At 41.0% G+C, this 15279-nt stretch overlaps 1 protein-coding gene across 5 annotated transcripts in view; it reads left to right on the top strand.

Annotated features, from left to right (window-relative positions):
* The window catches only part of LOC141110709 (sodium-dependent neutral amino acid transporter B(0)AT2-like), a 179715-nt gene extending 167582 nt beyond the window's left edge, over positions 1–12133 (top strand). For all 5 annotated transcript variants that reach the window (XM_073602238.1, XM_073602234.1, XM_073602236.1 and 2 more), the window contains exons 11-12: positions 1336–1498; positions 3816–12133. In XM_073602238.1, coding sequence (XP_073458339.1) covers positions 1336–1498; positions 3816–4139 — 487 coding nt within the window. In that variant the 3' untranslated portion in view covers positions 4140–12133. The remainder of the gene's footprint in view (positions 1–1335; positions 1499–3815) is intronic.
* The last annotated feature ends 3146 nt before the right edge of the window (positions 12134–15279 follow it).

Genomic DNA, 15279 nt, shown 5'->3' with positions numbered 1-15279 from the left:
CACCAGAGTCGCACCACTTTGAATTTGGACCTGTCAAATCACATGACAAGTTGCACCGTTGTGAACGGGGGCTAAACAACATTCAGAAAGTCATCAAATATACTAAGAATTTTTGTATTAATATCTACTGATTTATGGCTTAGCGTTTACAGGTATTAAAGCAGAGTTCCGGACAAATGTTGTTATTATTTTTTTCTGTATCCGAGCATAATACATTATTATCATAAATAACGATTGTATATGTTTGCTATTGGATGTTGCTAATATAGTTATTTTATACTCACAACTTATTAAATCCTCTTCTGGCCGTTGCCATGAACATTGTAGGCATGTGAAGCCCAATCGATACCTTTTCCGGGATTAGCGATGGTGAGGGGCATGCTGGGTAACCAGCATGCACCTCTCGATAATGCGCATGTGCGATTCTCTGGCGGCCGTCGCGCCGCTTGTTTCAAAAGTTGCCATAACAACGGGCGGCGACGGAGGAATGTCCCGCCCCATTGTTATGGCAACCGCCTTAAATCGCGTCATTTTCTGTTGGGAAATAACGTGATTTTTGATCACAGTACTGCCCACAGATTCCTGGGAAATGATGGCTCACATTTCCCAGGAGCATAGGTGAGGGAGGAAGTGATGAGAAGCGCCACGGACCCGGAAGTGCCAGATTAGGAGCCACTACATAGCAACAGGACATTTCTGGTAAGTATGAAAAAAAAAAAATTCCCCCAAATGTTTATTTATAGGATTAAAGGTCTGTGATTATGTAAAAAAATAAAAAAAAAATTCAGAGTGGAACTCCACTTAAAATACTTCTTACAGTGGTAACAGTACATTCCCAAACAATACTTTCATCTGCTGACACGTCCATCATTGTTTAAAGTGGTTGTAAACCCTTACCGACCACTTTGACCTACAGGTAAGCCTAGATTAAGGCTTACCTGTAGGTCCAAGAAATATCTCCTAAACCTACATGGTTTAGGAGATATTTGCAAAAAGGCATGCGCACTGAGCATGCTGCTGCTAGCGGCGGTATGCCGTTAGTGGCGGCTCCCGTGCGCATGCGCCGGAGCCACGATACCTGGAAAGAAGATGGATGCTCCGTAGGGGACAGTGGTGACATCGCAGGCTCCTGTGTCAGGTAAGTGACACATAATGGGCTACTATGCGACACATAGTAGCCCATTATGCTTTACCTTTGCAGGGAAACAAAGAGGAAGTAAACTCATCAGGGTTTACTTCCTCTTTAAGCATCATTCAGGGTCATACATACTGTATATATTTGACCTAAATATAAAATTTGTCCTCTAGATAATTTTATACATGGTTTTTGTCCAGGTTTATGAATGATATTCAAGACATGTTGGGTTTTCGTCCATGGATCGTGTACAAATACATGTGGCAATATATCAGCATCTTGGCTATGATTGGACTCCTGCTTGCAAGTTTAATTAGAATGTGCATCACCCACCCAGTGTACCAGTCATGGAGTATGGAACAGGTATGGTTGTGAGACAATTTAGGTGTCTGTTGATCAATGTTATCACCCTAGATTAAAAATACACAAGATTCACACATTTGTGAAAGAACTTTATTTGAAAAATGTGTGACTCTTGGGTAACAACATTTATAAATTGACCCCCTGGTTTTTAAATCTGTGCAATACATTAATGGTCAGAGCTAAAACAAATATTAATTTTATATAATATATATTTTTTAGGCAGAAAGCTGAATTATTGCATATAAATAATATGTAGATCTGTCCATTATGCAGGTGGATGGGTTAGAGCAGGTATTATTCCTTTATTGGATATTTTCATCCAAGGTTTCAATCAGACACAGCAATCCTGCAGGCAGCCTACTACTGTTCTGCTGTCTCTTTAGCAAACTCTTTCTGTGAATGCTCTGTATTAACATAGTTGTAAACCCTCACATATACCCAGTGAAGTGACTGGTGATACACCGAGACAAAACAAAATCTCCTACATAGGTTGCACCTGTTTATCTGCAGTCTTCTCTTCTCTACATACATTCAAAGTCCAAAATTTATAAAGCTTGTCTTAGCTGTCAGAAAAAGGGGGTGGATAGCTGACATTACACTCTGCCGTGCTCAATGAAGAGAGCTCTGACCGCTGATTGGGGGGAAGAGACACCCCCCCTGCACACAGGAAAGTAGCTGAGACTGTCAATCAGCTGGAGCTCCCTTCCCTGTCACCTTTTTATCTCTTGGTGTCAGGAAAATTTGTCAGAAGTGACTCATGCAGATAGAGGAATGGGACAGCAGACAGAAACAACACTTAGTGCTCATAGTAAACACTATAGAGGGATATGCCTTGTTCATATTTCATGTCTGAGGTTTACAACCTCATTATTAAAATAAATATTGCACACATAGTACATGAAGCATTTTAAAATAAACTAAAAAAAAAAAATTGACCCAAACCATTATAGTTTTCCTTTTATTTCTGAAATGCAATATATTAAAACAGCATTAGCAAACACACTTACAATATAAAATGTTATAAAACAAAACACCAAAAAACCTTTAACTGTGTGTGTATGCCATGTTATTATTGCTGATTGCTTATATTTGGTTCCCGGTTAAAGGCACAAAACACAATGAAGGCACCTGAATACTTAAATGGTATCTGAATACAAGGTATTTAGATACCTTAACAAAGTATGCATTCAAAGATGTTGGACTATCACTGTACATGTGCAGCAGCTTTCTAGCATTAGTTAAATTTGTAGGTACTGTATACGATTCTTGTAGTTCAGCAAGGATACTGACCATATTGTGTTCTGTATAGTTCAGTGCCTACTAGCTTGTGATGCAAAAGGCTTAATTAACATAGCTAGCACACCAGGATACAGATCTTTATTTTTTGACAGCAACTTTGAGCTGAAACCACTAATATTTAATACCGTATTTATCGGCGTATAACACGCACCCCAATTTAGGAGGGAATTTTAAGGAAAAAAACTTTTAGGAGGGAAGTTGAAGGGAAAAAAACTTACATTTAAATGCCCTTCATTGCAGCCTTGTCAGTGCAGCCATGTCAGTGCAGCCTTGTCAGTGCAGCCTTCCCCAGTGCAGCCTTCCCCAGTGCAGCCTTCCCCAGTGCAGCCTTGTCAGTGCAGCCTTCCCCAGTGCAGCCTTCCCCAGTGCAGTGCAGCCTTCCCCAGTGCAGCCTTCCCCAGTGCAGCCTGGGATCCCCTGTCCCTGCTTCCAGGGCTTCAAAATCGCGGTCCGCGGTTTGAAAATGGCGCCGCCGGTGCCGAAGTACACAGAGCCGGTCCTCGGCTCTTTCCGGCGGCTCTCGTTTACTTTCAGCTCCACTCGTAGTCCCGAGCGGAGCTATCCGAGTAGGTTCGAATAGCTCCGCTCGGGACTACGAGTGGAGCCGAAAGTAAACGAGAGCCGCCGGAAAGGGCTGAGGACCGGCTCTGTGTACTTCGGCTCCGGCGGCGCCATTTTCAAATCGCGGTCCGCGATTTTGAAAATGTGACAGCTCGGGATCGGCGGGGATCGGCGTATAACACGCACCTGCGACTTTCCCCTGATTTTAAGGGGAAAAAAGTGCGTGTTATACGCCGATAAATACGGTAATTCTAGTCAAAACTGCTTAAATAAAGTTCCTTATCTTGTGTATCTTATTTTATCTTAGCTTTGTGAATTAAGTTTAATGTGTTTTGGGAAACATTACACAATCTCTATTTTAAGTTAGGAAGATATTTTTAAATAGTTTCTCTTTAAGTGTGTTTATATTATATTGAAGGTTCCTTTTTTTTTATTCCTTCCTTGGTTTATGAATTAGGCTAAAGAGGTCAAGTTGGAATACCCACCCTGGGCCTTTGCACTTCTGCTCAGCCTGATCATCTTTGCTTCTTTGCCCATCCCGCTGATCTTCCTGAAGGAAATGATACAAAACTGGTTACAAAAACGAAGAACGGACAAATATGGTCAGTGTGAATACAGTCAAGGTTGTACGGTGGATGAAGTGACAGAACCAATGGAAGGAAATATAACACGGTGTGGAAATGGTTACCTACATGTAGAGATGGTAGACCTTGCAGAAAGCGGTCAACTTCTTTCCCCTGAAGAAGATGCCGAAGATGACAGAGATGATGCAACAACCTAAATACAGTCTCAATTACGCGAACATTATTGAAATGGGTTAAGAGGTTAAAAAAGGAACGGTCTCCAAACATTCAAGTGTTGCTGAGCAGGCGAAGCGGGCTTAGCCTGCCCGTGTCCTTTCATCAAATAGTTCTTCACTTGGTTAGTTCCAGATTACTGTGCCAAAATAATATCAAATTCAGGGTCCTTCTCTGTCTCAGTTGCTTCCACCAGTATTTTCAGCCCCTACCTCTAAATGACTTTAAAGTAGAATCATATGTATCCTTGAAAGAATGGTACATATTTCCAGCCATGTTCGCTTCATAATTTTTCCTAAAGCTTACAAAGGAAACATCGGGTTGGTTATGGAAAAAAATAGTACTTTGACGTGTGGCTGCACCAAGCGAAGCACTTTTATGAGCCAATCACAGATCAGGTCACTTACTGTTTTATCCACACAATGATCAACTGTGGAATTTAGGGTGTTACTACCATGTTTGGTGATTGGACTTCATTCTATACTGCTAGTTTCTAGTTACTGATCATATATGGAAGGGACCTTCTGTTACAACATCTTTCTATTGCACCGTGTGTAATATTTATTTGTATATATATTTTTTTAATTGGAGTAATCTCCGTGGACCTTTTCACAATGCTTGAAAGACAATATAACTGAACAACATGGTGACAGATCAAAAACCTCTTTCAGAACAGGAGAGTGATTCATCGCTTCTATTTAGATGGACTTGTAAATATAATTATTTATGGCTGCGCTAGGTTTTCTGGGCTAGATATGTATATTTTACAGAAGTAACAAAAATGTGTTTTTTGTTTTTATTTTTTGCTTGCTTAACTTGGGTAGATTTAATTGTTTAATGCTTTCAAGTGTTGTTTTATCATTAATATTATTTAACTGGTGGCTTCAATGAGTGCGAGACCCCTGGTTCTGACAGCTGCTAACATATTTAAAGGAATTGGCCACAATCAACAATAATTTAATTTTCCAACTTTCAGTTCTTTGGCAACAGTTTGTATGCGTGTGTGTGTGTGTGTGTGTGTGTGTGTGTGTGTGTGTGTGTGTGTGTGTGTGTGTAAATGCGAACACACATGCATGCACATATTTTTCTAAATATATGTATGTAGAAGAAGTCCAAGGTTGCGCATGTAGTAGACTTATCATGAATCAGCAATGTTCCATCAACAGTTGGGCAAAATCTACCCTTCTTCAATGAACCATATGAAATAAAACCAGTAACAAAAGTATCAATACCATTTACATAGTAATAAGTTACAATTGTGTTATAGACTCAGTCATTGACCTGCGTTCACACCCCAGAGGAGAACACACGTGTTTGAACATAATCAAATAATGAAGAGCCACTATTGATTTCACAGTGACCTATAGTAAAATAAAAATGCATATTAAACCTACAGTGAGGGGAAAAAAGTATTTGATCCCCTGCTGATTTTGTAAGCTTGCCCACTGACAAAGAAATGATCAGTCTATAATTTTAATGGTAGGTTTATTTTAACAGTGAGAGACAGAATAACAACAAAAATTTAAAGAAAAACACATGTCAATCCCTGACATCCTTGGACATCTCTTTGGTCTTGACCATGGTGGAGAGATTGATGTCTGATTGACTGATTGCTTCTGTGGACAGGTGTTTTTTATACAGGTAATAAGCTGAGATTAGGAGCACTCCCTTTAAGAGAGTGCTCCTAATCTCAGCTCGTTACCTGTATAGAAGACACCTGGGAGCCAGAAATCTTGCTAATTGATTAAATACTTATTTCACTCATTAAAATGCAAATCAATTTATAACTTTTTTGAAATGTGTTTTTTTCTTGTTGTTATTCTGTCTCTCACTGTTAAATGTAACCTACCATTAAAATTATAGACTGGTCATTTCTTTGTCAGTGGACAAATGTACAAAATCAGCCAAAATCACCGTTGCACCAAAAATTAAAGATGAATTTCCAACACCCTCCACGCTTTTCCAGTCCTCGATGCTGTTATCTGCTGTTTGCCAAAAATCATCCATTGACCACATCTGCTGGTATGCTGATACGTACCCTTTTAAACTCCATGCAAAGCCCCGGAGGCTATGTTGCTGCCTAACGCTGACAATGGCTCAGGTGACAGTGTTGACCAGTGAGAGTCTCGTCATCTATCCTAACTGTAATAAGAGACCCTAAACCTACTAAAAAGCCCTGAAAAGGGTGAAATGCATCTGAGGACTTCACTGCCAGTGGAGAACAGAAGCTGAAGCCATCTTTTACTCACCTCATTTAGGCCACAGGGAGTTGGTATCTGTTTGCAGACGGCCACCATTTTGTTGAAGAGACTCTCATTGTTCATACGGTCGTGTGACCACACTGACCAGTGACTGCTAGCCCTTGTGAGTATTATGCTGCCACACAGCCTCCAGGACTGTGAGCGGAGTGTTGGGAAAATTATCACCTGGGTAGGGTGTTGGGAATATATCTTTATTAATGAAAAGGTGGGATTACCCTTTAAGCTAAGAAAATTGTTTCTTCATACAAAGGCTCATACAAAAAAATGCATGGAAGGAACAGATGCAAATCAAAATCCGAAGAGTGCAAGGTTGGAGTTTGCCACCACAGTAGTTCTCAATGGCATGCAAGGGCACTTAGAGCACCTTCGAAGTCCATTGACACTTCCTCCAGATTTTAAACCGCAAGCCTGTACAGAGGTATGGGCAAGAAAGCTGGAGGAAGTGCCTGCAGGAGCCTGACACTGTACTTACGATCCATTGATAATGGGTGCTATGCTTTGCATGCTCCTGGGGGGAATAAATACACTTTTTTTCTGCCAAAATATGTGCACATTATTTTTACCCTAAAGGTGAATTTAGAGTTTAAGACGTTCAATCCAATAAACTTCAGAGTCCGCTCCTGTTTACCACCCCTTTTTTTTTGGTACATGGTCTGTTACAATGAATTTTAGTCGTGACACCGAATGGACACTTTATTTATTGCATAGCTGGCTTGTCAGGTATAGTACCCATTAATCATGATTTGGTAATCCTGGTGTGGGTGAGAAAAGGAACTTCCTTTAATTGTCTCTGTGCATTAAATGCAGTTAAAAAAAGGATAGGAATAACTGTTATGTGGTCCTAAACAAATGTACCCACAGACTTTGCCATTGGGAGATAATTTCACCACATAATTAGATATAGTGTGCCCATCCTAAAAGGGGTAAGTGGTGGGCACACAAACTCTGACATATCCAGATAACTATTATCTAACGCTCAAAGGGGGTGATATTGTAGAATACATTATGTATCCTCGCGTTTGACAGAGTTAAGTGTGCCCACTCTTTTAAGCATGGTACATGGAAAACCCTTTACCGGACGTTTGTTTTCCATCTCATTCAATCCCTTTTTTTTTTATCATGGCTTAGTATAATCCAAAGGAAAAGCTGCACACTGATGATGTTGTCACAGGCAAAACATTAATCAGCCGACAACCTTCAGCACATGATCCCACCCCCAGGACCACTCCTCTGACATGTTTCAACCAGTGGGCTTAATCATTATGCATTAGGATTTCGTAGTGTAGATTTTGTAGAATGGTTTAGTTTCCTTTCCCTTACACAGGTAAACTGACTATGGGGAATATATTTTAAAAAAGCCCTGATGGATGGAAACTTTAAAGTGTGGTAACTGATTGCAGTCTGGGTTTAACATACAGGTCACTCCCATCCTTCATGAAAACCTGTGTATCCAAAAAGTGTTTAACATGAATATAACTAAATTCCATCCTCAGCAACAGATACGGGGACTCGTGTTACACATATGTACAGCGATCAGCCATAACATTATGACCACCCACCACAACCTGTTGAGGCATGGGTTCCACTAGACCTCTGTAGATATGCTGTTGTATCTGGCACCAAGCTGTCATTAGCAGATCCTATTGGTTACATAGTTACATAGTAGGTGAGGTTGAAAAAAAGACACAAGTCCAACCTATGTGTGTGAATATATGTCAGTATTACCTTGTATATCCCTGTATGTTGAGGTCGTTCAGGTGCTTATCTAATAGTTTTTTGAAACTATCGATGCTCCCTGCTGAGACCACCTCCTGTGGAAGGGAATTCCACATCCTTGCCGCTCTTACAGTAAAGAGCCCTCCTACGTAGTTTAAGGTTAAACCTCTTTTCTTCTAATTTTAATGAGTGGCCACGTGTCTTATTAAACTCCCTAAAAAGTTTTCTCCCAATTGTGGGGTCACCAGTACGGTATTTATAAATTGAAATTATATCCCCTCTCAAGCATCTCTTCTCCAGAGAGAATAAGTTCAGTGCTTGCAACCTTTCCTCATGACTAATATCCTCCAGACCCTTTATTAGCTTTGTTGCCCTTCTTTGTACTCGCTCCATTTCCAGTACATCCTTCCTGAGGACTGGTGCCCAGAACTGGACAGCATACTCTAGGTGCGGCCGGACCAGAGTCTTGTAGAGTGGGAGAATTATCTTTTCATCTCTGGAGTTGATCCCCTTTTTAATGCATGCCAATATTCTGTTTGCTTTGTTGCAGCAGCTTGGCATTGCATGCCATTGCTGAGCCTATCATCTACTAGGACCCCCAGTTCCTTTTCCATCCTAGATTCTCCCAGAGGTTCTCCCCCAGTGTATAGATGGCATTCATATTTTTCCACCCAAATGCATTATTTTACATTAAACCTCATTTGCCATGTAGTTGCCCACCCCATTAATTTGTTCAGATCTTTTTGCAAGTATCGTCCGCAAATACAGAGATTGAACTGTTTACCCCATCCGCCAGGTCATTTATGAACAAAATAAATAAATAAATATGTGAGGTGGGGCCTCCATGGATCAGACTTGTTTTTCCAGCACACTCCACAGATGCTCGATTGGATTGAGATCTGGAGAATCTGGAGGCCAAGTCAACACCTCAAACTCGTGTTCTTCAAACAATTCTTGAATTCATCAGACCAGGCCATCTTATTCCATGGCTCCTGTGATCCAGTTCCAATGCTTACTTGCCCATTGTAGGTGCATTTGGCTGTGGATACATGTCAGTATGGGCACTCTGAATGATCTGCGGCTACACAGCCCCATACTCAAACTGCGATGCACTGTGTGTTCTGACATATTTCTATTGGAACCAGCATGAACTTTTTAATCAGTTTGAGCTACAGTAACTTTTCTATTGCATCAGACTACAGGGGCCAGCCTTTGCTCCCCATGTGCATCAATGAGCCTTGGTCACCAATGGCCCTGTCGCTGATTTGCCAGATTTCCTTCCTTGGACCACTTTTGGTAGGTCCTGACCACTGCAGACCAGGAACATCCCACAACAACTGAAGTTTTGGAGATGCTCTGACCTAGTCTTCTAGCCATTACAATTTGATCCTTGTCAAAGTTGCTCAAATCCTTATGCTTGCCCATTTTTGCTGCTTTGAACACATTAGCTTCAGGGACAACATGTTCACTTTCTGCCTAACATATCCCACCCACTTTCAGATGCCATTTTAAAAAAGTAATCAATATTAATTACTTTACCTGTCAGTTGTCATAATGGTATGGCTGATTGGTGTATATGTTGCACGCATATATATTTCCTTCAGAGAGTTTCCTTCTCTGCCTCTAAACCTAAGATTTTTATAGTCTAAACAAAAAAAAATAATGTATAAGTGTATGGCCAGCTGATGGAAAATTCACTCTCTCTGTTGACCATCCACACCAGGACAGGAAAAAAATGTAGACCTAAAATTTGAGGAGCAGTGCTAGAGGGAAAAATCTTCCAATGGGGACACATTCCTGTTGCGCCTACAGGACCGGAAGTAAATGGAAATATTCCCAAAAGGGATTCCAGAGAAAAAACTGACGTACCATAGTTTAAAAAAATGGTTTTAGCATTATATATATTTTAATGTACTAATTTATTATTGTCTAAATTAAAAAACAGATACCCTAGATTTTACCCAGAATTGTAGTTTTCTTTTTTTGGTGTGTATGTAAATATTGCTACAGCATTTTTGTTAATGTGAAGCAGGTAGAATGCCTATAGACTTGACAGCCATATTTGAGGGAATCAAGCTAGAGATTATGTACAGAGGATCCACAGGTGCAACAGTTACCAATCTACTGAAGTGTACAAGCACCAAGTAAGCATCATTGAATGGTTTTATATTTATATTCAACATTCCTGTTCACTCTTCATCCTGCTATGTCCGCAAATGTATAGAGAAAATTGGAATGACTGAAAGAAAACACGATTAAATTGTGCAAAAGCTTATATTCATAAAATGGTTTCTAATCTTTTTTTTTTTCTCCCCTAAACTAATGGGTAATTTAAATAAAGGAAAAATATGTAGGCGGCCATCACTGAAGTCGTGTACGAAATGCTAGTTGCTTGTTTGTCTGTTTCTTCAATCTGTTGAGCAGCTGACCTGAAAAGGGGATGCAAGCCAATGAGGTCTAAACTCCTGATTTGCATGCTTGTTCAGAGATTTAACACTTGATTCCCCAGTCAACAGTAATGGGGCGTACACAAGGTCGGACTTTTCGGCTACAAAAGTCCGAAGGACGCCAACGGACCAAGTCCGGCGGACAATCCGATCATGTGTGGGCTTCCCCTACTTTCAGCGGACTTTTCCAGCCGCAAATCTGATGGACTTTAGATTTGGAACATGCTTCAAATCTTTACGTCGTAACTCCGCCGGACCCAGAAATCCAGTCGTCTGTATGCTAGTCCGACGGACAAAAACCCACGCTAGGACAGCTATTGGCTACTGGCTATCAACGTCCTTATTTTAGTCCGGTGTGCGTCATCACGTACGAATCCGTCTGACTTTTGTGTGATCGTGTGTAGGCAAGTCCGGTCGTTAGAAAGTCTGTTGAAAGTCCACCAAAAGTCCGTCGAAGTCTGTCGGACGGGCTGTCGGACTTTTGTAGCTGAAAAGTCCAACCGTGTGTACGCGGTATAAGGGTGGAAGCTCCCCTACCAGTTATTGTATTCGGACAACTGCAGCACCCACAGCTTTGTGAATACCCAAACAGTGACTGCATCTAATAGCATACAGTCACTGTTCGGGCGAGAATTTTTGACCCAGCTTCTTTTTTTCTTTTCTTTTTTTTTTTTTTACTTTTGTGGAGCTGAATGGTGCAGACAGCTTATGTCACAGTCAGGGCTCTGGCTGGGAGGCCAGTAGGTATAGCAGTAGAGAGGTACTCGCCAAACAACTGGATAAATACAGAAGCAGTCATTTTAAAATTTTGTCACTCTCAAGCCACATCCGTATAGATCATTTGAACACAAAAGGAAAAACCCCACTAGGTCAGACTTTGAGGGCAGTTTGGACCAATGGCATTGGTTTAAAAAAATTGTCATATTTTATATATACATAAGGATAGAAAGGGACAGCTCCCTGGGACAATATATGGGTGTGTGAGCAGGCTCTGGCTTTGCCTCCCCCTGGGGATAGATGCGGTTGGAGCTGCTGAGAATGTAATTTCTACTTAATTCCAGTGTTAAAATCAAGGAACAATGATCTTATTAATATGATCTGGCTGCTGATATATATGCAGCTATCGTGTTACTATTATCTCTTATGAAGTTTGCCACATCGGATTTTTCTTTCTCCTAGAGGAACAATTGTCTGATTATCTGTGCCAATTTGGGATTAGTGTCTGCTTGGCTATCCTTATTGCTCCGGTGACCGCACAGGGAGACTTTTGTTAGACATTTTCACACATCCAGACCAGTAAGACCTGTTTCTATACCCCCCCCCCCCCCCATGTTTGTCCTGAAAAAGTGAAACGCGTAGATGCACAGGGGCTAATGCATTTTGTTGATGTCATATTTTTGAACATCATTTGGGTATATGTGACTCCCTTTTTGGCTGACTGTGGATAGATGCCTTTTTAATATGAGTACTATGTATGTTTATGTATGTATGTATGTTCATATGTCCTTTTTCTATTTTTATGTATAAATAAAATATGAAACATTTTTAAACCAATATCGCTGGTCCAATCTGCCTTCAAAGTCCAACCTAGTGAGTTATTTTTTTTTGTGTTCAAATACAGAAGCAGGTCACCCTGGCAGATGATGCAGGCTCACGTAATTTAAGTACTAACCTCAGATCTGCTGATGGTGGAGATGGGTTTTGCTGCGTGTTAGTACCAAATTGTGGTCCTCAGGATTGCCCCACCAGGAGGTGAGCAAGCCAGGGTGTAGTAGCAGATATAGAAGGCAGGGATAAGCAGAAGCGTAGTCAGTAAGCAGGCCAAAAGGTTGGTAACGAGTGGTTTCAGGTTGGGATCAAGCAGAAGCGTAGTTGAGGAAAAAGCCAAAAGTCAGCAATGAGTTGTGGCGAGGATACGGATGGCAGCAGGATTGACAAGAGCAAGATATTGGCCAGAGAGAGCACATTCTTGCAAACAGGAAGTGACATGGCTTAAAGGGGTTGTAAAGATATACATTTTTTCACCTGAATGCATTTTATGCATTCAGGTGAAAAAACTTTTGAAAATACCGCCGCCCCCAGCCCCCCCGTTTTACTTACCTGACACCTTGAAACTCGGCCGCTCGCTCCCGACCTCCATTCAGCCGATCAGCCTGGTCGCTGATTGGCTATAGTGGATGGATTGAAAGCAGCGCAGCCATTGGCTCGCGCTGCTGTTAATCACAGCCAATGACGCGGCGTGCCGGGGGCGGGGCCGAGTGATACAGCGAGCGGCTATAGCCGCCGGCTGTATCACGGGAGTGCGCCCGCAATAACTAACCACCATGCGAGAGAGCTCGCATTAAGGTGGTTAGTTATTGCGGGGAGGAGCTGAGACAGCCTCCGAGGGACCCCAGAAGAGCAGGTTCGGGGCCACTTTGTGCAGAACGAGCTGCACAGTGAAGGTAAGTATAACATGTTTGTTATTTTTTTTTAAAAAAACAATTTACCTTTACAACCCCTTTAAAGAGTTCAGGTTCAGGAAAAACAGGATGCAAGGCAAGATCATTCAATGAATTGTCCAGGGAGCTATCCAGCATCCCACATGGCTCAGAAAAAAGTGACATTGCCAGACACAGCAGAGTTTGAAGGTTCAGACTCAGGTCTTGACCGGAGGAATCGGACAAAATTTGAGCCGTGCTTTGCTAGCTTTGGAAAGTATGACAGCCAAGCAATCAGCTTTTTCAGAAAGGCACCTTAGCAATTGCAACCTACATATGTTACTAAGTACAAGTTTCCTATAACAACATAAAGCAAAGAAGAATGTGGCTAATTTTTTTTTTCCGCCTTCTCGATTTGTCCTAGTGACCATTGTCACAAGAACAGAAAGTGAAAGGGAATCCAAAGTTTTTCAGTTATTGGTACAGAAATAGGAAATCCTCCAGTGAGTATACCTGTGTCTGGGGGGGATTTCCTCTTTTCCTAATCAGACAGACTGAGAAGGGAAATATGACACACAACAGCACTAAAAAAAGAAAAAAAAAAAATATAGTGTTGACTTTGACTTTAGATACATTGTATAGCGCCTAGCTTATTCAATATAAAAAAAGTAAAACCTTTCCAGAGTGAGTTTAGAAGACCACAATTGCTGATCCCATTCTAAAAATTCTAGTTCCCTGGTTGTTATACTAACCCTCTAGTTTCAATATGTTTTGAGTTATCAGGCATACAAGTATACAGATCAGAAAAGTTGTACAGCATGAGGATTAAAAATAATCATTATTGGAAGAGTGAAGTTGCACTTTAAGCATGGATGATGGCCCTAGAATTGTGGGTCTCACTCTGACATTTACAGCTGTGCAGTCGTGGTCTACATGTGGGTACCTTGTGCATTTGCGGGTCTGTGCAGGGCAATGGGGTTATATGTAATTTTTTTATTTTTGTAACTTTTTTCCATTAATGTTTATTACTTTTTACATGGGGCCAACAAGTCCACTATGCATATGATAGCATCAACAAGGTGACAGGTGTCCTTATTGCTCTGCACTGCAGCTAATGAAGCACAGATTGTGCTTCATTAGCTGCTTCCCTGTCTACAGCAGCTGGGGAATGACACATTTGAAACAGGATACGCTTAGAGCTGATCGCCTCTGCCTTCATAAACAGCAAAGGAGATCAGGGAATAAATGTTCCTCATTGTCCTTGTCATCCTAAGACTGGTTATTGTGGTCCTAGGCTTCTGAGAAGAAGGTAAGAGCCAGAAAACTGGGAATGGGGGGCACTGCCTGCACTGTAAAAGTATAGCTGGGAACGCCTGCACCACACAAAACGAAAATGGTATCTACTGTACACAGATCTTTTACCAGCTGTATACAGCATAGGTGGCTTTACTTCCACTTTAATATTGCTCAGTAAAACATTCACAGTTCAGATTCTCACCTCCTCTTAGGTTTTATTGCTAATTCACATCTTTCCTGCAGAGTTTTTTACATTTTTTTGCCAATCAAGACTTACCTTTCATTCAAGATTTTTTTTATTTATTTTTTTCTCAAAACTGTTGACTCAATTTAGCTTGAAAACAAAGTGCTGATAGTTATATGATCATTTTCTTCTTCTTTTTTTTTTACATGGTTAAGTGACTATATTACTAAACAAATTAGTTCTGTATTAAAATTAATAATGGAAGAACTGAAATACTTTGGGATTATTTTCAATAGTTAGATCTGTAATCCACTGCTTCTACTCTCCTCCTTTTTTCAACATTGGCCACTAATGCCGCGTACACACGATTGTAATTTTCGTCGGAAAAACCTTGGATGGTTTTTCCGATGGAATTCCGCTCAAGCCTGTCTTGTATACACACGGTCACACAAAAGTTCTCTGAACTTTCGACCGTCAAGAACGCGGTGACATACAACACGTACGACGGCACTAGAAAAGGGTAAGTTCCATACGAAGCGCGCCACCCTTTGGGCTCCTTCTGCTAATCTCGTGTTTATCTCGTGTTAGTAGAAGTTTGGTGAGAGATAATTCGCGCTTTTCAGCCTCGTGCTTTTCAGATCGTTAACTGCTTTTCAGTTTGTGCTTGTATCCGTTCTTCAGTGCGTCTAGTCAGTTTGCATCTGAGTTTCAGTGCGTATTATTATTATTATAGTACGTATTTGTTTCTCAGTGCGTTCTTGTCCGCTCGTTTCTGATTTTCAGCTCGCTCTTCTCAGGCC

This window comes from Aquarana catesbeiana, linkage group LG10, assembly GCF_042186555.1.
Source record: "Aquarana catesbeiana isolate 2022-GZ linkage group LG10, ASM4218655v1, whole genome shotgun sequence".
NCBI lineage: Eukaryota > Metazoa > Chordata > Amphibia > Anura > Ranidae > Aquarana > Aquarana catesbeiana.
The sequence above is the reverse complement of the archived record's forward strand: the minus strand, read 5'-3'. Positions and strand labels throughout refer to the sequence as shown.